Below are 20,508 nucleotides of genomic sequence, written 5' to 3' on the forward strand. Positions count from 1 at the left end.
AAATACGCGTCAACCGCCAGGGTGGGCACGCCACCTGCCCTCTTTTGGGCCTCCAGGCCCTCCTCGTGAGATCCAAGTGTTTCAGATACTTCTCTTGATGAAATATTGACATCCCCGAAATACTAGCTTAACTTAACTCTGTTTTGGTCCCTAAAATTTTAAAAATACACAAAACAGGGTTTTCTGTCCTGCAGAGTTATAACCTAAATAAAGGCGATCATTGAAAAATTCCTATAAGTCAATGTAAAACATGGATATAACATCATACATGTTGCAAATATGTGAGAATATGTATCAATAAACTACAAAATTCATGTATGAATTTTGCATGCATCATAACCTCAATTAGCAAAGGTTTACTGATATTTTTGTGTTTCCCTTGAGTCGAACTATAAATTTGGATAATAGTTTCCTTCGAAGATTTCAGCGATCCCTAATACTTGTGGGCATCAAAACATTTTCTGAAGTCGGAGAACCTAAATTTATTGGGAAGATCACTTATTATCATTTACTTGTTATACTTATTTATTTCTCATCATGAGAAAGGATAATGAGGTTCCTAAGAAGGTTATGGTGCCTTCCAATACTCTAAGATTACGGACTTCCTATTAGGCCACATTTTCACCTAATGCTGCTAGTACTCATGTCACTTGAAAAAAAGCTACTTCCCTATTAAGTTCACCATTATCTACGATGTCTACTAGTACCGAAAATGTTTTGTTGGACGATGGCATAGCTAAAGAGGGGACGTCTAATTTATCTAATTCTTTGTCCAATGATGATATAGAGTCTGAATACCATGAAGATAAAATTTATGATGAAAATGATATTGTAACAAGTTCTAAATCAATACTTTCAGGAGAGGACAATGCTATTACCGAAGCTTTCATGAGTATGGATTTAGACGAGTTTGATAATTTCGAAGCTAGCATGAACACTTCACTTGGAGAGCTATTCCTTGTTAATAGTGAATCTTACGCATCTGCAATCTATATTAAAAAATAGAGATTATAAATTTAATGTCGACCCTGAGAAAATTGAAATAGTTTAGGCTACTAAATTCTATGGGAAATATGAAGAGTTCCCTTATGAACACTTAGCACAACTTAATGATGTAGCTGAGTTATTTAGATAAAGTGAAATCCAGCAGCGCTATTATTTCTTGAAATTGTTAATCTTTTTCTTAGGAGGTGAAGAAAAGTTTTGTATAACTCATTAACTCCAAAGTCAATCACCAACAAAGGGGCATGCTTGTATTTTTTCTTTAATAAGTATTTTCCCGATGATAAGATTCATGCCATGAGAACTCAAATTAGTAACTTTGCACAAAGTAAGGAAGCAAGTCTACCTGAAGCTTGGGGGGGCGGGGGGGGGGGGGGGGGGATTTTGTGCTCTTAAGGGGAGATGTGGTGCGCATGGTTTTAAGGAAAATGATTTACTTGGTATATTGTATAAGTGACTAGCAGAATAATGCAAATTTTATCTAGATGGTGTTGCGGGAAATATTTTAAGACTAGTGAGGATGCTAATGGATTATTGGATACTACTATCTCTCTGAACCATCATGATTGGCATATTGGAAAATAAGGCAAGATAAAAAGAATCTCCACAGAACAAATGCATTTTAAAATTATTATTTTTGTGTTTTGAATTACTGTATTATTTCTGGCCTTTTTCTATTCCTATGCTTTAAAAATCCTTTTTGAATCAAACATGTGCTGAGAGGCTCACCTACAATGGTGGATATTTGATGCGGAACTTGCAGCGTATCAAAACGCAGAGCCACGAATAGGTTTAAATACCGTCGTGTTCCCTTCTTTTTTCCTTGTACTCCAGTACGGTGCAATAAAAATTAGCGCAGGTGCTTGACATGTGCCATCGCACGAGACTGACACAGGGCCCGCCGTACCCTGGGCGCGTGTCCCGTCCCGTCTCCCAGCCGCAGTACGGCTAAGCCACCCCCCACCGGACACGCACCGCCGCTCAGGCCCACGCCGACCACAACCAAACGCCCCACTCCAGCGGCAGTTGCCCGTGCGCTGCGCCGATCCTCGCCGTCCGTCCGTCGGGCCTCGCGGTCGGATCCCCATCTGTCAGCGGGAGGTCGCCGCCATTAATCGGGAACCTCCGAGCTCCATCCGTCCCCATCTCTTTCCTCTCGCCGCCACACAGACAGAGAAGAAGGAGATCGAAGAGAAAGAGTAGCGTTGATACACCGTCGAATCGAATCGAATCGGACCGGACCGGGGACACCCAATCCCCATATCGGAATCGCATTCGGATCTCCACTCGCCCCCGATTGCGTGATTCGTACGGTTTATCACCGCCTCTTTCTCTTCCGCTCTCTCTCGCACCTCGCCTCGCCTCGCCTCGCCGCCAGCCAACCAAGTACCAGCATTCGTTTTCCCCTTCCCCCTTCCTTCTCCTGCTTGCCCTTCTAATTCTGATGCTGATTTGCGGAGCTACGAGTTACTAGCCGTCTGATAACAAGCGGTGCGCTTGCAGCTTGCGGGGGCCGGAGATGGCGGGCGGCGGCGGCGTCACGTACTGGTACGACGCGTGCGAGGACGACGACGACGACGAGGACAGCTCCTCGCTGCTCTGCGGCATCGACTTCGCCGCGTCCGCTGACTTCGACCCGGGGTTCTTGCCCAACTTGGGCCTCGACAGCGGCGGCGTCGACGACGGCTTCGTCGCCGAAATCGACCGGATTCTCGAGAGCATCAACGCCGACACCGCCCCTGCGCCCGCGCCCGCGCCCGCGCCGCCACCGCCCCCGCCCCCGTCTCAGCCCGTGGCTACGCCACCGCCGCAGCCACAGCCGCAGCAAAAGGAGGCTCCTTTGGCCGTGGCCCACAATGCCCTAGCGGTGGTGGCCCCTGCCTCGGGGCAGGGGGTCGAGCCGAGGAAGGAGACGCGGAGGGAGTCCCACGGCAGCTCCGCCAATGGCGGCGGGGATTACAGGGGCGGGAAGCGCCCTCGCCTCGTCTCCGGGCCTGACAGGGCGCCGCGCCCCGACCCGCGGCGGCGCCCCCCGCCCCCGCCCTCGCGCGGGTGGGATGACCGGCGCGGGAGGCGCGACTTCGACAGGCCTCCGCACAAGCGCGACCGCGACCACCACCACCGCCGCGAGGCCCGGGGGTTCTGGGAGCGGGACCGCGGCGGGAAGATGGTGTTCCGCCCCGGCGCCTGGGACCAGGAGGAGTCCGGCCGCGACGCGAAGCGCGCCAGGGCAGAGAACGGAGGCACCGTGGGGAAGAAAGCAGAGGCGGCTGCTGCACAGAAGGAGAAGCCCCTCACCGAGGAGCATGCGAGGCAGTACCAGCTGGAGGTGCTCGAGCAGGCAAAGAGCAGGAACACCATTGCCTTCCTCGAGACCGGCGCCGGGAAGACGCTCATTGCCGTGCTGCTCGTCAAGAGTTTATGCGACAAGATGCTCAAGGAGAACAAGAAGATACTTGCTGTGTTCTTGGTTCCCAAGGTGCCTCTTGTGTACCAGGTATATGCATTATAAACGACTCAACTTTCATCACTGCTTCTTAAGGTTGCGAATTCTCTGGTCTAATATTATTGTGTTGCTGTAATTGCAGCAAGCTGAGGTGATCCGTGACAGGACTGGCTATCGGGTTGGGCATTACTGCGGAGAGATGGGTCAGGATTTTTGGGATTCTAGGAAGTGGCAGCGCGAGTTTGATTCTAAACAGGCAATTCTTCCTTTTCATTTCCTTGCAAATTCTTGTCTTTATTTCTGTTGCTCTAGCATGCTTCTCTTCTCAACGCGTGCTTACATCAGTATATTTTTCATAGAACGAGATTACTCTAGTAATAGTTAAGTACCATACTTAGGGAGTGCAGATTTACTACCATATCATGGATGATATCGATATAGGTTTATTGCGTAGATAATGCTCAATATCTTCTATTTGCTTTTCGAGATATTAACATATAAATCACCTTTGTCAACTTGACTTGTGCAATCTTTATTTGCCCATATTAGAAAATATGGATTTACTACCATAGCATGGATGATATCGATATAGGTCTATTACGTAGATGATGTTCAATATCTTGTACAGATTCTTTTGGAGATATCAACATATAAATCACCTTTGTCAACTTGACTTGTGCAATCTTTATTTGCCCACATTAGAAGATATGGATTTACTACCATATCATGGATGATATCGATATAGGTCTATTACGTAGATAATGTTCAATATTTCCTATAGATTTTTCTTGACAAATAGTGACATAGTCATCATTTTTTATCAACTTGTGCAATTTTCATTTGTAACCATGACTTTAGTTTTCTTCATCATGACCTCAGAGGCAACAAGGAATTATCAGACTATGTAAGCAATTAACTGTGATGTTTTTAGATTGTACCTGCAATATTTTGACATGATATTGCACTTTACAATCAAGAATTTGGTAATGCATTGTTCTATGCACCATGTGGTTTACTTACATTAGACAGAACCCTTCCATGCAGGTACTTGTTATGACAGCTCAAATTTTGTTAAACATCCTCCGGCACAGTATTATTAAAATGGATGCGATACATCTTCTAATTTTAGACGAGTGCCATCATGCAGTGAAAAAACATCCATATTCTCTAGTGATGTCAGAATTTTATCATACAACTCCCAAGGATAAGAGACCAGTTGTTTTTGGTATGACAGCTTCTCCTGTCAACCTGAAGGGTACTGCTCTGCTCTATCTCTCCTGCTATCTTTTATACTGTTTCATGTTTAGATTTGCATCTTCTTGTTTTCTCATGCCCTTTGTACTATTATCTTGACAGGAGTCACCAGCCAAGAGGACTGTGCCATCAAGATAAGGAATCTTGAAACTAAATTAGATTCCATAGTTTGTACTATCAAAGATCGGAAGGAGCTTGAGAAGCATGTTCCCATGCCTTTGGAAGTCGTCGTGCAATATGACAAAGCAGCCACTCTTTGTTCCTTGCACGAGAAGATCAAACAAATGGAAACTGCAGTTGAGGAAGCTGCACTCTCTAGCTCTAAGAGAAGCAAGTGGCAGTTCATGGGAGCCAGGGATGCTGGGTCTAGAGATGAGCTGCGCCTTGTCTATGGTGTTTCTGAGCGTACAGAAAGTGATGGTGCAGCTAATTTATTCCAGAAATTGAGAGCTATAAACTATGCTTTAGGTGAACTAGGACAATGGTGTGCTTACAAGGTATGTCTTGTGTTAAACAATGGTGTGACACTAATTGTCATATATCTCTAACAGATTGTTTATGACTGATTTCAGGTTGCACAGTCCTTCTTGACAGCGTTACAGAATGATGAAAGGGCAAACTATCAGGTTGATGTAAAGTTTCAAGAGTCGTATTTAAAAAAGGTTGTTGATTTATTACACTGCCAGTTGACTGAAGGAGCTGCTATGAGAAGCGAGACAAATGATGTTGAGATGCATAATGCTGAAAACGACAATCCAAGTGAGCTAGAGGACGGGGAGCTGCCTGATAGCCATGGTATTTGTTTCACAAAGCATGATATGCAGTCATTCTTTTTTACATTTCCCTATCCTGTTTCGCTCATATAGTTTTGACATCATTTTCCCATCTATGTTACCCATCATTTGACATGAGAAGATATCTCACTCTCTTCTGTTGCTGTCTTCTTTGCCAGCTGTTTCTGTAGGTGAACATGTAGATGAAGTCATCGGAGCCGCCGTGGCAGATGGGAAGGTTACCCCTCGGGTGCAAAGTTTGATCCAAATACTTCTCAAGTATCAGCATACCAAGGATTTCCGTGCTATCATCTTTGTGGAGCGAGTTGTCACCGCATTAGTTCTTCCTAAGGTGAACATGCTGTTTTTTTATTGATATATATAGATTGGCCCTTCTGGATCCTTTATGAATCTTCTGACTCCATTTTCACCTGATAGGTGTTGGCAGAGCTTCCATCTCTAAGCTTTATACGATGTGCAAGCTTGATAGGCCATAACAACAATCAAGAGATGCGCACAAGCCAAATGCAGGATACAATTGCAAAGTTTCGGGATGGCCGTGTATGTTTTCTCTTTGCAACTGAACTCTATGTAATCATAATTTCAGTTGTGAGTCTGTTAACTAGGTTTTACTTTGCATCAGCCCTTTGCAATGAATTTCAGATACATATTGTAGCTAAGTTGATGTCCCTCATATACATCATACAAGAGTTGTTATGCCTGATACACGTCATACTAGATGAGTTCTTAGAAATGATTATGTAATTGGTTTGCAGGTTACGCTGCTTGTTGCGACTAGTGTTGCAGAGGAAGGTCTTGATATTCGACAGTGCAATGTTGTCATCCGCTTTGACCTTGCGAAGACTGTCTTGGCCTACATACAGTCTCGGGGTCGTGCAAGAAAGCCTGGATCTGATTACATATTGATGGTTGAAAGGTAACCCCCAACATCCTCACCGAAAATGATAATTTTAGCTCATGCTTGTTTTGACTCCATTTACTTACAAATTGATTGCACCAGGGAAAATATGTCACATGAAACTTTCTTGAGGAATTGTCGTAATAGTGAGGAGACATTGAGAAAAGAAGCTATAGAAAGAACTGATCTCACTCATCTTGATGGCACTCCTGCGTTAAATCCAATTGATACCTCCCCTGATTCGATGTACCAGGTCGAATCAACAGGTGCTGTTGTTAGCTTGAATTCTGCAGTTGGCCTCGTACATTTTTACTGCTCACAGCTTCCGAGTGACAGGTGCATATAAATTCTTGTAAATTTTAACTGCACTAGTTCCTTTGAGTGTCAGTCAGCGATGCATCCTGATTCCCGAGTTTCCCACCCTCAGGTACTCAATTCTTCGTCCGGAATTTTTTATGCAAAGGCACGAGAAGCCAGGGGGTTCAGTGGAATATTCTTGCAAAATTCAACTGCCCTGTAATGCTCCATTTGAGAAACTTGAGGGTCCAATATGCAGTTCCATTCGTCTGGCACAGCAAGTAATGATGGTTCCATTGAGAAAATTTACTTTGTCATTGTTAAGGGGACTCAAATGTGAATAGCCTTTAGAAGAATTCTAACTGGCAATATTAGCCATAGTTTTCCACATAGATGGTTGGCATCAAAAGCTAAAGGCCACCGATGTTTTCTAATAACTCCCGGCTAATATCCCATTTCACTCTTATAGCCTCTTACCGTTTAGTGATGTGCACAGTCCACCATGATCCACAGCATTCAAAGTTGATATATAGTGGCTGATATTGAGTTCTCATTATCCCATTTCGCTCTTATAGCATCCTACCATTTACTGATATGCACAATCCACCATGATCCACAGCATTCAAAGATGATGTAGTGGGCGAGATTTGAGTTCTCATTATCCTATTTTAAGGCTGGTTATTACCCTGTATGCTTCCTTCATGTCATTTATTACCCTTGTGCCCATTAGTTACATATGGATTGCGTATTCTCTCTCCGCAGGCTGTTTGTTTGGCTGCGTGCAAGAAGCTACATGAGATGAGTGCCTTCACAGATATGCTTTTACCTGATAGAGGAAGTGAGGAACGAGAAAAGACTGAACAGAATGATGAAGGTGATCCACTCCCTGGTACAGCAAGGCATAGAGAGTTTTATCCTGAAGGAGTTGCCGAAATTCTAAGAGTGAGTTCTTTGCTTCCCCACTCATTTATCTGTCTGCATAAACAGAGGAACTGTTCTGGATGGTTTCCCAACATAAACTGTAAAGTACTGTCCCAATCTCATTTTGATGGATTGTTTGCTATGACAGGGAGAATGGATTTTGTCTGGAAAAAATAGCTGCCAGAGCTCGCAGTTTATTAAGCTGTACATGTATTCTGTGAGCTGCATAGATGTTGGGACATCTAAGGACCCTTTCCTTGCACAGCTTTCGAATTTTTCTATTATTTTCGGCAATGAGCTGGATGCAGAGGTATGCTCCATCCTCTCTGATCTTCTGAAACTTGAATAGAATGTTGTGAACTGTTCAAACATTTTGATTTTGCAGGTTTTATCGACGACAATTGATCTCTTTGTTGCCAGGACAATGATAACAAAGGCATCTCTTGTATTCCGTGGACCAATTGAGATTACAGAAAGTCAGGTTGATCTGCTTGGCAAATGCAAAGTAAATTCATTCCCATTGTGTTACATTAGTGTGTCTAATACCTGCTTTTGTGATTCCAGCTGGTCTTGCTGAAGAGCTTTCATGTTAGGCTCATGAGCATAGTCCTTGATGTGGATGTTGATCCCTTAACGACACCTTGGGATCCGGCAAAAGCATACCTCTTTGTGCCTGTAGGAGCTGAGAAGTGTAGTACAGACGCTTTAAGAGAGATCGATTGGACCTTAATTAACAGCATTGTGAACACTGAAGCTTGGAATAACCCACTTCAGAAGGCACGGCCAGATGTCTACCTAGGAACCAAAGAGCGGACACTTGGTGGAGATAAGAAAGAGTATGGGTTCGGCAAATTGCGTAATGGCACCACTTTTGGACAGAAGGCTCATCCGACTTATGGCATAAGAGGAGCCATTGCACAGTTTGATATTGTCAAAGCATCTGGATTAGTTCCTGGTCGTGATAGAGGGTATTTTAATGACTATCAGAATCAAGGGAAGTTGTTCATGGCAGATTCATGCTGGGATGCTAAGGATCTTGCTGGAATGGTTGTGACTGCTGCCCACTCAGGAAAGAGGTTCTATGTGGACTGTATCTGTTATAACATGAATGCAGAAAATTCGTTTCCTAGGAAGGAGGGCTACCTGGGGCCTTTGGAGTATGGTTCGTATGCTGACTACTACAAGCAGAAGTAAGATAACATTTCATTTAATGTTGAAGATGTGACCAGTACCCTTTTAACTTCAGACAATCTTCCCTTGTCTTCTCATGGCTAAGCAGTTGTATAGCAGCACACTGACTCTTTTGCTCTTCGATCTCAGGTATGGCGTAGAGCTAGTGTATAAGAAGCAACCTCTTATACGTGCACGAGGTGTTTCCTATTGCAAGAATCTTTTGTCTCCCAGATTTGAGCATTCGGAAGGTATCTCTCAGTCCCATCCAGAACATGCCCAGTAATAGATGTTCATATTTATTACTCCCTCCGATCCATAATAAGTATCGGGGTTATGGATCAGAGGGAGTGCTTCCTCTGTTCCATGTTAGATGTTGCTGATTTAGTACAAGAACGGAGGGAGTACATTGTTAGAGAAACTTTCAGGTCATAACTAGAATTTTATTCTTTGCAGTGATGACGTTTATTCTACTATTTATTTAAGCCCATGTGCGAGTCCTGTGGCCATGTTGTGATGAGTAACTGACTTCTGTTTTACAGCTAAAGAAGGTGACCTTCCAGAGAACCTTGACAAGACGTACTATGTGTATTTACCACCCGAACTGTGCTTTGTACACCCACTTCCTGGATCACTTGTTCGTGGAGCCCAGAGGTTGCCATCAATAATGAGAAGGGTGGAGAGCATGCTTCTTGCAGTTCAATTGAAGGAAATAATTGACTACCCTGTTCCTGCAACTAAGGTACTCTCAGCATGCTTGATTACCCCAAACCTGTATTAGGGAAGTACGTAGCAGCCGGCATCCTTAATTACCCCAAACCCACAACTTGACAAAATATACGGAACCTCGTGGATGTATGTTTTGCTACGATAGATCCTTACATTTCCTCGTCGTCCCTACCATCTAGCTAGATGTTAAATTTGATGAATACCAAGTGAGTTGACATAGACCATAACATGTATAGCTTTATTTTGGTATCTGGCTTTGGTGGGTCTGTAATAAGAATTGGTGAACATGTTTTGAACATACCAATGGAGGGATGGGATCCCATGGGTGACATGAGGTCCACAATGGTTTTGATTAAGTGTTTGAGAAAGTACCGACGATATAGTCAATAGGAACAATTTATTTATAGTTATTTTTGGGATGACAGGGAGTCATCGTAGTCGGAGGAGCAAAAATGTAAATGTTCATCCTTACAATTGAGAAGAATATATGGGGTACCATAGATAATGTATAATTTTGGAGGGTATTTGTCATTTTGTGTTTTCTTATTGCCCTTTTTTCATTTTTGTTCTTCCAATCCTGCATGTTTTCCCAAGATATAAAATAACTTTCCTGTATTCTTTTTGACTCATTGCACAAGAGCCAAAATATTCTTGAATGCCAAGAAAATTTGATTTTTTTGTTCATAAATAACAGTTTGTTTGGGTTCATGGCAGATATTAGAAGCCTTGACTGCTGCATCATGCCAGGAAACATTCTGCTATGAAAGAGCAGAGTTACTGGGTGATGCATACCTTAAATGGGTTGTGAGTAGATTCCTTTTCCTAAAATATCCCCAGAAGCACGAGGGACAGCTTACAAGGATGCGGCAGCAGATGGTTAGTAACATGGTCCTGTACGAATTTGCCCTGAATAAGACTCTTCAATCGTATATTCAAGCAGATCGGTTTGCCCCATCAAGATGGGCAGCTCCGGGAGTGCTACCTGTATTTGATGAGGAAACAAGAGAATCCGAGCCGTCCATCTTTGGCGAAGAATCAATTCCTGGTAATGAATTGCCGAAGGATTACGATGATGACTACGCAGATAGTATCCAAGAAGACGGTGAAATTGATGGAGATTCTGGCTGCTATCGTGTTCTCTCAACCAAGACTTTAGCAGATGTGGTTGAGGCACTTATTGGGGTCTATTATGTAGCAGGAGGGAAAATTGCTGCAAATCACCTGATGAAGTGGATTGGGATTCATGCTGAGTTGGATCCTCACGAGATCCCTCCTCCGAACCCATATAATATACCTGAGAGCATATTGAGAAGCATCAACTTTGACACATTAGAAGGCATCTTGGGCATGAAATTCCAGAATAGAGGTTTTCTTATTGAGGCTATAACACATGCTTCACGGCCATCTTCTGGAGTGTCCTGTTACCAGCGGTTGGAATTTGTTGGTGATGCAGTGTTGGATCATCTCATTACAAAGCATTTATTTTTTACATATACAGACCTACCTCCTGGCCGCTTGACCGACTTGAGAGCTGCAGCTGTTAATAATGAGAACTTCGCAAGGGTGGCAGTGAAACATAAACTGCATGTACACCTTCGCCATGGATCATCTGCACTGGAAACACAGGTATGCGATATATATATATATATATGATTTACGCAGTTGCAAACTGGATGTTGGTAGAACCAAAGTTTCTAGGTTGAATCTATGTTCCATTTTCTGTAAGCAACTCTGACTATTTTCTTCGAATTTTCTGAAGATTCGGGAGTTTGTGAAGGATGTCCAAGAAGAGATTGCAAAATCAGATTTCAATTCTTTTGGGCTTGGGGACTGCAAGGCTCCTAAAGTTCTTGGAGACATTATTGAATCTATTGCTGGCGCTATATTCCTGGATAGTGGGTATAATACCTCGGCGGTCTGGAAGGTAATTATTTGAACAAGCTGGAGATTTTTTTTTGTCACTGGAAAACAACCTAATTTGGAAGGACATTAAAAGAAAATTCTGCTATTCTGCTCCAGGTTTTTCAACCGCTCCTTAGTCCTATGGTGACGCCAGAAACCCTTCCTATGCATCCAATTAGGGAGCTCCAAGAACGGTGCCAGCAGCAAGCCGAAGGCTTAGAATACAAAGCATCCCGAGCAGGAAATGTAGCAACTGTTGAAGTGTTTGTTGATGGTGTTCAGATTGGTCTAGCTCAGAACCCGCAGAAGAAGATGGCTCAGAAGTTGGCGGCGAGGAACGCACTTGTGGTCCTGAAGGAAAAGGAAACTGCAACGAAAAAGGAGACCGAACAGGATGGAGATAAGAAAAACGGTGCTAGTGTGTTCACCAGGCAGACGCTGAATGACATGTGCCTGAGAAGGCAGTGGCCGATGCCACAGTACAGGTGCATAAACGAGGGCGGCCCTGCTCATGCTAAGAAGTTTGTCTACGCGGTGAGGGTGAACACATCCGATCGTGGATGGACTGACGAATGCATTGGGCAGCCAATGCCGAGCGTGAAGAAGGCCAAGGACTCTGCTGCCGCTCTTCTACTTGAGCTTCTGAATGAAAGTTGTAAGAAGTCATAGGCGTAGCTGCTGATGTTGTTGTTGATTATATTCATCCTTGTAGTAGTGAGGCATTTTCGCATTTTTGCACAAGCATAGATTCATTACCCATTCAGTGCTCGTCAGCTCTGGCAAATAAGAAGGGCTGATGAGTGAGAGCAGATGATACCATTTTAGTGGAGGCCGCTGGATGTTACTAGATATGAGGCAGGATAGATAGGAGTGGCTATAGCAAAGGGTAGTCTGATACATGATAGATGGAGGCCTCTTATTCTGTTGTATAACATGTTAACTTGTTAAGATGAGTCTGATACATTTGGATGTTATTATGGGGTGTTTGGTTTGTGTCCTGATCAGTTCAGGCCTGGCCTGGAATCTGCCTCAATACTTTTGGTTTGTGTCCTGGAAAAATAAATGAATGCCTGGCCTTAGCGTCCATATGAAGTAATTAGCCTGGCCAAGGTTTTCTTAAGGAATAGGAGATGCTTGGCCCAGGCATGATGATTAGCGGTTTCAGGCCTCCTATTTCCTACGCCTGGTGGTGTGCTACTGCAGCTTCCTGGGCATGAATCTCAAGCAAATAGCACTAATAAACAACAAAACTTGCCAGGTAGCAAGCAAACACTTATGTACTCCCTAGTCCCTCTAATCAGACATATTTTAGTATTAGGTATATATTCATACTAGTGGAAAGTAATATCAATCGGAGGGAGTACTTTATTGTCATCATCATTACTGTAGAAAGTTTTTCAATACGAATAAAAGATATTGATTACGTATTCTACAATATAATCAAGATATTATTATTTTTTCTTTTTGTTACGTACTCACCCGTATTCATCCAAATGGAACTATATACCAGGCTAAAAAGTCCCCCAACTCAGCCTTCATCGAGGCATCATTTTTGCTCAGCATGCCCAGGCCTCTAACCAAACAAGCCCTATGCTGCTATGGGTTTTTTGCCCTCGGTTTCGTATGTCTAGGCATGTCAAACACGATTGCTGGTACTTGGTGGCACTACAGATATTAATTATTGACCATTTGCTACCAGCTGTGAACTCCATTCTTGGACACTCAAGCAATACACAGCCTGTTTGACCACTTAAAAGACGAACACTAATCTGGAAAAAAACTGACAACACGGTGCAAAATCCATGATGAGAACAGAGGAGAGCAAACTGAATATGCAAATTCAAGCGCGCGGTGCGTGGCACGGACGATCAAGTCGGTATAATGCTGCTCGCGGCAGCAGGCAAAAGGCTGCGCCTCTATGGCTAGGCCGTGAGCTCCATGATGGCGCTGACAATGTCGCCGTCGTGCGCCTTGAGGGCCTTGACGGCCTTGCCGCGCGACACGCTGGCCTGCGTCATGACGAGGTCGATGTCGCGGGCCTCGATGCCGGTCTCGTCCACCTCTTCCTCCTCGTCGGCGGGAGCGCCGGCCGCCGCGTCGGGCTTGGCGCCGCCAATGACCTTGCTGAGGTCCTGCATCCTGAACTGCTGCGCGGCCTGCGCCTGCAGCTGGGAGCTGAGGTCCTCGATCTTGGCCTCCCCGAATATCACGTACGTCTCCGAGGTCGGGCTCTTGAACACGTCCGGCTTGGACACCACGAACAGTATCTGCAGAAGATAGACATGACGAGATTTAGGCTGCTGCATTGTAGACTGTTGCGGAGCCAGCATGTAGTATAGAACTAAGGAATTACTCTTACAAATACACGATGCTATCACTACATTTAGAAGGATGACCCCAATGATCATTTTTCCTGGCTTCGCCCCTGATTGTAGAGATTACAGGAGTGGTTCTATTGACTTACATTCTTGGCTCTCTTGATGGTGATCCTGCTGACGCCGGTGACGGGCTTCATCCCGAGCTTCATCATGGCCTTGCGGCTCTTCTTCTCGCTCCGGCTCTGCTTGGAGCCCTCGCTCCCGGCCACACCTAGCTCGCCTTCATGCATTGTCATCAAAACATCAAGTCAGACCTACTCCGTAGCTGCAAATCTACTTCAGCTAGCACTGTAATTTCCGAAGCTGTAATGACTCAGATAGCTAGTGAGCAAACCAGCCAGATTACAGGGCTTACTAAAGCAAAATCTTATCTGAGGCACTCCACTTTGCACGAACTGTCTCTACTCAACTCACATGCATATTCCTAAACAAGGGCACCATCACACGGTGCTACTGCTACTGACTGACAGAAGATGAAAACAAGACGGAAACGCAAACGAAGGAGGAGGTGGTTACCGTCTTCAGCGTCATCGTCGTCGTCCTCATCATCATCCTCATCCTCCTCGTCGTCTTCATCCACGTCGCCCTCCTTGACGTCCTCGACGACTGGCGCGCCATCGTCTTTTGGCTGCTCAGCCTCGATGACAGGCGCCGCATCGCCGCTCTCCACCTCGAGCTCGGTGGTCGCCGGTGTCTGCTCGCTGACCATGTTGAGCTGCGGCGGGCGAAGAGAGGCAACGAGCGTGCTGGTGGAGTGAGTGAGTGAGGATAAGGAGGAGCCGAGGCCGAATGAGAGCGTCGCCGGAGGCCTTATCTATCCGCGCACTGTATTGGGCTGGGCTAACTTAACCGTAGAGGGCTCATCGCCGCACTGGGCCAGTTGCTTCGGGTGGTGCAAGTCGGCCTTCACAGTAGAACAGAGTTGGCTGCCAAAACAAACTGCTCTAAAAATGGATTTGTTTTTGTTTGGATAAAATTGGGAATTTAAAGTTGTCAATACTTAACACCCACCACTAGGGATGTAAACGGATTGGATCGGATCGGATATTGCTTTTACCATATCTTTTACCATATTTTTGTAACGGATTCAGATCGGAGCGGATAATGGTCGGAGGCGGATTCGGATGCGGATTATATCGAATTACGGATATGGAGCTGATTTGGACCGAACTCGGATCGGAAGCGAATTATTAAGAAAATATACATATAAACAAATAGAAGTATGCTTTTTTATGTTACATATGATTGTAATTATAGACTATAGCTAATTGTACACACTTGTTCGTACAACAAAGCAAATTACGTGCTAACAGAATACATATTTTGGCCGATGAACTAACTATATTGTCTAATATTTAGGGTTGGTTTAGTTTTCTCGGATTACCCTCTTTGTGGATCTCGGATAATCCGCAAAAAATGGCGGATAATCCGTATCCATCGGATAGTATCAACACCATATTCTCTACCGTATCCGCCGGATATCCGCTTGGTCACTATCCGCATCCGTATCTATATTCGCGGATTTCTAAAAATGCATACCATATTCGCAAAAACGGATACGGATGCGGATTCGGAGCGAAAATTATTCGTACCATTTACATCCCTATCCACTACCCACTACCCACTATGCTTATCTTTTGTTTTTGAGAATCCCACTATGCTTATCTGTATGGCTGTACGTGCTCTATACTCTGCTCAGTTCGTCAAGGTGTAAATTACTCAACCTCCGGTTTTATACTAAGGAGGGACTTTCTAAGCAGCACTGCACACCCATATCTAAGCTGTTCATAGGGCACTAACACTCGCGCTATGTTTCTTTTTTGCTCTCAAACAATTTCTCTTTTCTTTATATCTCCCATATCATACAAATTTTAAACTTCAAATTTAACAGATCACTAAAACATAACATATAGAATCTGGGAAAAATAATTCAGATTTTTCGACATTAAAAATATGCGCAAAAATATACTCCCTTCGGCCGTTTTTAATTGACGTGGAGTACTTCACTGCCATGCATGTTGATTGGCTTGCGGCCGCATCGATTATTACCAACCGGAGGTAGTATATATTAAAAATTTCTTTCTAGATTTAGTTTTTTTTTAAATAAATTGCACAAAAAATTCCAAAGTATTTTTCCCACATTCGATTTGTTATTTTAAGTGACCTGCAAAATTTCAAATTCGTATATTACCTCTATCCATAAGTAGATGTCTTGGATTTATTAAAATCTAAATGTATCAATACATTATTTACTGTCCATTCATACTTTAGCAAATCTAAGATATCTATTTATGAACCGAGGGAGTATATTATAGTATTACATAGTTTTAGAGATATGAAAAATAAAAAGTCAAAAAAGGTGTGGGTGTACAATGTCATGGTATCAACTGCACTTTTTTCCTCATACTGCCACTAGGTAAGTAATGCATGTTCCCCTTCCTTACAACGGGAGAATTGGTTATTTACCCAAAAGTTCACTAGCCTTGGAGCATCTACCCAAAGTTGATTGCACATTGGTAAAATATCCATTAGGGACTTAAAACTAATTCTTTTTATAGCAGAGCGTAGTTAGAGCTGGCCATTAAACATTCGATGGGTTAGATTAATCAATTAGATTGCAGATCCCGTCAGCGTCAGCCAGTTCACGCGTAAGCATGCGCCTCCGGCTAGGGCCGCTCCCGGCGGCAGATCAACCACTGTTGTGTCCACCGTCGAGTGACCTGCCGCAACCGTCCGAAGGCAGTCCTCCATTCATCAGTGCTTTCCGTCGCGGTTCCGTCGTTGCCACCGGCCCGGCACCGCCCACCTATACATCCTTGATCTATCCATTTTACATCTGCTAGTATTTCTGATTGGCGTGCAGCATGTATCTCCACGAAATCATGCATGTTTGTCTATACAAATGAGTCGTTAATTGATTTGTATTTATCCAGCCTCAGCTAGTTACGACTTGATTCATATTGCTTCAGCGTGGGTTCAGTTAATGGAAGTACTGACTGACTTATCTTTCTGATGGTAGTAGTATTGGCATTCATTCTGTAATTCGCTGGCCAAAACCTATGCATACAAATGCCAGCCCACACCTGTATGCACACATGAGAAAAAATCAAATTTGGACGAATGTGTTTTGTAAGCCACAAAGTAGGAGTGACGTAGACATTTTCATCATCAATTAGAGCGAGTAAAAGTTTCTAGTTTACAGAAAAACCCTTTGGGTAGAGCATAAACACAATTAATACACTTCATGGGTATTTTACCAATGTATATTCAACTTTGGGTAAATGATACAAGGCTAGTGAACTTTTGGGTAAATAACCAATTCTCCCCCTTACAAATGCACCAAATCAAACACATAGATCGATTGCTTTGACCAAATTAACTTAGCCTGCCTTCTTACGCACACAATCCAGTTGACATCTATCACTCCAAGTTCCTAAGTTCCTATCCCAGAAAAATAAGACTTCCACGCATCATCCAGTTGACTTTGAGTCTTTCAGCTCCTACAAATAGAGTTGTACACCACCACATCGTTCGAATACCAACTTGCAGTTGCAGAACCATCGCAATGGCCAGCAGCCACGTTGCGCTCCTCGCCCTCTTTACCTTCCAACTCGCGGCGACACTCTCGCAGGGGCTCGCCGTCGTCGACAACGAGAAGGACGCCCTGACGCTACTCAAGATCAAGGAGCAGTTCGGCAACCCGGCGGCGCTCGGGCCCTGGCGGAACGGTACCGACCACTGCATCTGGTGGATCGGCGCGGAGTGCGACGAGCACCGCCGCGTCATCTACCTCGCCTTCCGCGGCCGCATGAACATCACCTCCACGCTCCCCCCGGCTATCGGTGAGCTCGACCGGCTGCAGGCCATCACCATCGTCGACATGCCGGGCCTCTCCGGCCCCATCCCGGACACCTTCGGCGACCTCTCGTGCCTCTCCACCCTCAACATCGTGCGCACCTCCGTCTCTGGCGCCATTCCGGCGTCCCTCTCCCGCGCCACCAGCCTCGCCTCCATCAACCTCTCGCGCAACAAGCTGTCCGGCAGCATCCCTAGGTCCCTCGGCCAGGGCCTGCCGCGCCTGGTGTACTTCAACGCCGCGAACAACTACCTCGTCGGCGCGATCCCGGCGCGGCTGGTGCGTGGCGGCACGGCCAACTCGCCGGCGGCGCTGACGCTGTCCAACAACCGGCTCACGGGAAAGATCCCGTGGACGTACGCGGTGGAGAACAATCTGATCCAGCTCTGGGTGGCGAACAACAGGCTGGTCGGCGACGCGTCGTTCCTGTTCGGCCGGCGCAAGGCGATGGTGTACATGGACCTGTCCGGGAACAAGCTGCGGTTTAACCTGACGGGAGTGGAGATGCCCGACGGCCTGTGGGAACTGAACCTGGCACGGAACCGGATTTATGGTCGTGTGCCGGCGACACTGCGGCAGTCCAAGGTGGTGGCGCTGGACCTCAGCTACAACGAGCTCTGTGGCGAGATCCCCACCGGCGGACAGATGGTCCGGTTCGAGGCGGCGGCGTATGTGCATAACCAGTGCCTCTGCGGGACTCCACTGCCGTCTTGCTAGCTAAGTCACAGAGCTGAGCCGAGCTTTGTAGCAGTAAAATCGTGTCATGTATTACAAGTGGGTACTCTCAGGGCATTCCTAACCGATCCAGATTATTCACAAAATGAAAATAAAGCCCTTCCCTCGTAATTTAGCTCTGTATATCCAATATTTGCTCCTCTAGAAAAAAAGCGGTTCCTAACCGATCCCCTACACTAATAACTCTCTGAACACTTTTTTTTTCAAACCAAACTATTCAAAGCCTAACACATGCAAACCAATCAAATAAGTAAAATAGAAAGATTTTAAAAGAATAAAACTTAAGTTTACAAACCAGAATTTTCAACACCAAACAAATGGCAGCGTGCAAATAAAATGAATAGTATGAATGGTTCAAATGACTGGAGTAGCCGGTGATGCTCAACAAGATCATCTTGCAGGTGAGTATTGATCTTCCGGATCTCGATGTGTCCATGCGGTGCGAGGAATCTCTGCATCATGTTTGCATCATGTTCTGGCTTAACGGGGTCATCATTGGAGATGTACCTAAAGTTTTCTTGTGACATCCCCCCTCATCTTCAATGATCATGTTATGCAAGAACATGCCATTATTTTACGTAACACATTTGGTTAAGAATACTCAGCAGGGTCACAAGCAATAGCACAATGCTTCTGAAGCACATCAAAAACTATCTCCACGTCTTTCCTTGTCGACTCTTGCATAATAATGAAGTGAGATGCATTGTGGGTGGTAGGACACACGGTTGTCTTCGTGAAGATGGCTCATGGAGGATAGATGCTATCTGCAAGATACTAACCCATCGTGTACTGATGGCCATTGACTTCATAATTACAAATGAGAAGTATCTCCGGCAACAAGCTCTTAGAACGATGGTATGTTGGCAGCACATCCAAATTATTGTGAAAACTAGATAATCCAAAGAATGAATGTCGAACCCATAGATCCTTCAATGCAACAACCTCAAGAATGATTGCTGGATCTTTGTAGTCGCCTTTGCACTGACCTTTCCGTGCGTAAAATAGATCTTCCATGTCTAGTGCATGCAATCTATTTACCCAAGCATCCCAAGATATCCTCGTTCTGCACCCTCACCGAAGAGTCAGTCAGTCTCATTGGGTGCCCTCAAGTACTCAATCCCAAAGATCTCAAACATGGCCGATGTGTATCTCTGAACGGCCTCCAAGATTATACTCCCCCAATGCATACATAGTCACTAACGTGGGGTTACCATGGCAATGCCCATAGATTATGGACTTCAGTTTAGGGAAGAAGAGTACGCTGGTGGTTTCGATGGTGAGCAAACAACAAAACACAGGGACACGATTTACCCAGCTTCAGGCCCCCGGAGGGAAAATCCTATGTGATGCTTGTGTGCTTCTCGATTGATGAGGATTAGGATTACAAGTTCACCGTGATGGCTTTGGTGAATTCTACGTTGCGTATTATGGATCTGTCCTCCCCGTCATGCCTCCTGATACCCTTGTATGTGTAGGATAACGTTGCATAGAAAACAAAAATTTTCCTACCGCGAACACGCAATCCAAGCCAAGATGCAATCTAGAAGACGGTAGCAACGAGGGGTTTATCGAGTCTCACCCTTGAAGAGATTCCAAAGCCTACAAGAGGAGGCTCTTGTTGCTGCTGTAGACGTTCACTTCCCGCTTGCAAAAGCGCGTAGAAGATCTTGATCACGATCGGTTCCAGCGCCACGAACGGGCAGCACCTCCGTACTCGGTCACACGTTCGGTTGTTGATGAAGACGACGTCCACCTCCCCGTTCCAGCGGGCAGCGGAAGTAGTAGCTCCTCTTGAATCCAACATCACGACGGCGTGGTGTCGGTGGTGGTGGAGAAGTCCGGCGGAGCTTCGCTAAGCGTGCGGGAAGTGGAGGAGCGGGGCGGCTAGGGTTTGGGGAGAGGGGGGCGCCGGCCACTATGGGGTGCGGCCACCTTGGTGGTGTTTGAGGTGGCCGGCCCCCTCCCCCTTGGCCCTCATTATATAGGTGGAACCCCAAGAGTTGGTCTCCAAGTCTTCGAATAAGACCCGAACCAAAAACCTTCCATATGGAGGGGAAACCTAGCCAAGCTAGGACTCCCACTAGAGGTGGGAGTTCCACCTCCCATATGGGGGGGTGACAAGGTAT

General features: G+C 45.3%; 3 protein-coding genes across 5 annotated transcripts; 2 read left to right on the forward strand and 1 right to left on the reverse strand.

Annotated features, from left to right (window-relative positions):
• Positions 1 to 1,988: 1,988 nt before the first annotated feature.
• On the forward strand, positions 1,989 to 12,387 carry LOC127297311 (endoribonuclease Dicer homolog 1). Of its 3 annotated transcripts, none has more exons than XM_051327608.2 (20): positions 1,989 to 2,388; positions 2,506 to 3,499; positions 3,591 to 3,704; positions 4,493 to 4,703; positions 4,805 to 5,199; positions 5,275 to 5,497; positions 5,655 to 5,827; positions 5,914 to 6,036; positions 6,252 to 6,412; positions 6,497 to 6,730; positions 6,822 to 6,972; positions 7,454 to 7,633; positions 7,761 to 7,922; positions 7,998 to 8,093; positions 8,177 to 8,802; positions 8,933 to 9,033; positions 9,325 to 9,524; positions 10,226 to 11,137; positions 11,271 to 11,435; positions 11,531 to 12,387. In XM_051327608.2, the coding sequence occupies exons 2-20, from the start codon at positions 2,522 to 2,524 to the stop codon at positions 12,080 to 12,082; spliced, it is 5,757 nt and encodes a 1,918-aa protein (XP_051183568.1). In that variant the 5' UTR covers positions 1,989 to 2,388; positions 2,506 to 2,521; the 3' UTR covers positions 12,083 to 12,387. The 3 variants fall into 3 exon arrangements, with proteins under 3 accessions (XP_051183568.1, XP_051183569.1, XP_071675627.1); XM_051327609.2 differs by having other exon boundaries at positions 1,989 to 2,310; XM_071819526.1 differs by having other exon boundaries at positions 1,989 to 3,499.
• Positions 12,388 to 13,154: 767 nt separating this feature from the next.
• Positions 13,155 to 14,569, reverse strand: LOC127297312 (nascent polypeptide-associated complex subunit alpha-like protein 1). The gene is made up of 3 exons (XM_051327610.2): positions 14,308 to 14,569; positions 13,878 to 14,011; positions 13,155 to 13,680 (listed from the first exon to the last, which is right to left on the reverse strand). Exons 1-3 carry the CDS (start codon positions 14,498 to 14,500, stop codon positions 13,336 to 13,338), a joined length of 672 nt encoding a protein of 223 aa, XP_051183570.1. The 5' UTR covers positions 14,501 to 14,569; the 3' UTR covers positions 13,155 to 13,335.
• Positions 14,570 to 17,356: 2,787 nt separating this feature from the next.
• On the forward strand, positions 17,357 to 18,388 carry LOC127349264 (leucine-rich repeat protein FLOR 1-like). The gene has a single exon (XM_051375022.2). It carries the CDS (start codon positions 17,357 to 17,359, stop codon positions 18,362 to 18,364), a length of 1,008 nt encoding a protein of 335 aa, XP_051230982.1. The 3' UTR covers positions 18,365 to 18,388.
• Positions 18,389 to 20,508: the final 2,120 nt, after the last annotated feature.

Source organism: Lolium perenne, chromosome 4 (genome assembly GCF_019359855.2).
Source record: "Lolium perenne isolate Kyuss_39 chromosome 4, Kyuss_2.0, whole genome shotgun sequence".
Lineage (NCBI taxonomy): Eukaryota > Viridiplantae > Streptophyta > Magnoliopsida > Poales > Poaceae > Lolium > Lolium perenne.

Excerpts from the sequence above, each read along its gene's own strand:
- LOC127297312 (XM_051327610.2), bottom strand. The coding sequence starts at position 14,500 with ATGGTCAGCGAGCAGACACCGGCGACCACCGAGCTCGAGGTGGAGAGC. Across the intron at positions 14,012-14,307 it reads CGACGATGACGCTGAAGACG|GCGAGCTAGGTGTGGCCGGG; the intron begins GTAACCACCTCC and ends CAATGCATGAAG. Across the intron at positions 13,681-13,877 it reads CCATCAAGAGAGCCAAGAAT|ATACTGTTCGTGGTGTCCAA; the intron begins GTAAGTCAATAG and ends TATCTTCTGCAG.
- LOC127297311 (XM_071819526.1), top strand. The coding sequence starts at position 2,522 with ATGGCGGGCGGCGGCGGCGTCACGTACTGGTACGACGCGTGCGAGGAC. Across the intron at positions 9,525-10,225 it reads ACCCTGTTCCTGCAACTAAG|ATATTAGAAGCCTTGACTGC; the intron begins GTACTCTCAGCA and ends GGTTCATGGCAG. Across the intron at positions 11,436-11,530 it reads ATACCTCGGCGGTCTGGAAG|GTTTTTCAACCGCTCCTTAG; the intron begins GTAATTATTTGA and ends ATTCTGCTCCAG.
- LOC127349264 (XM_051375022.2), top strand. The coding sequence starts at position 17,357 with ATGGCCAGCAGCCACGTTGCGCTCCTCGCCCTCTTTACCTTCCAACTC.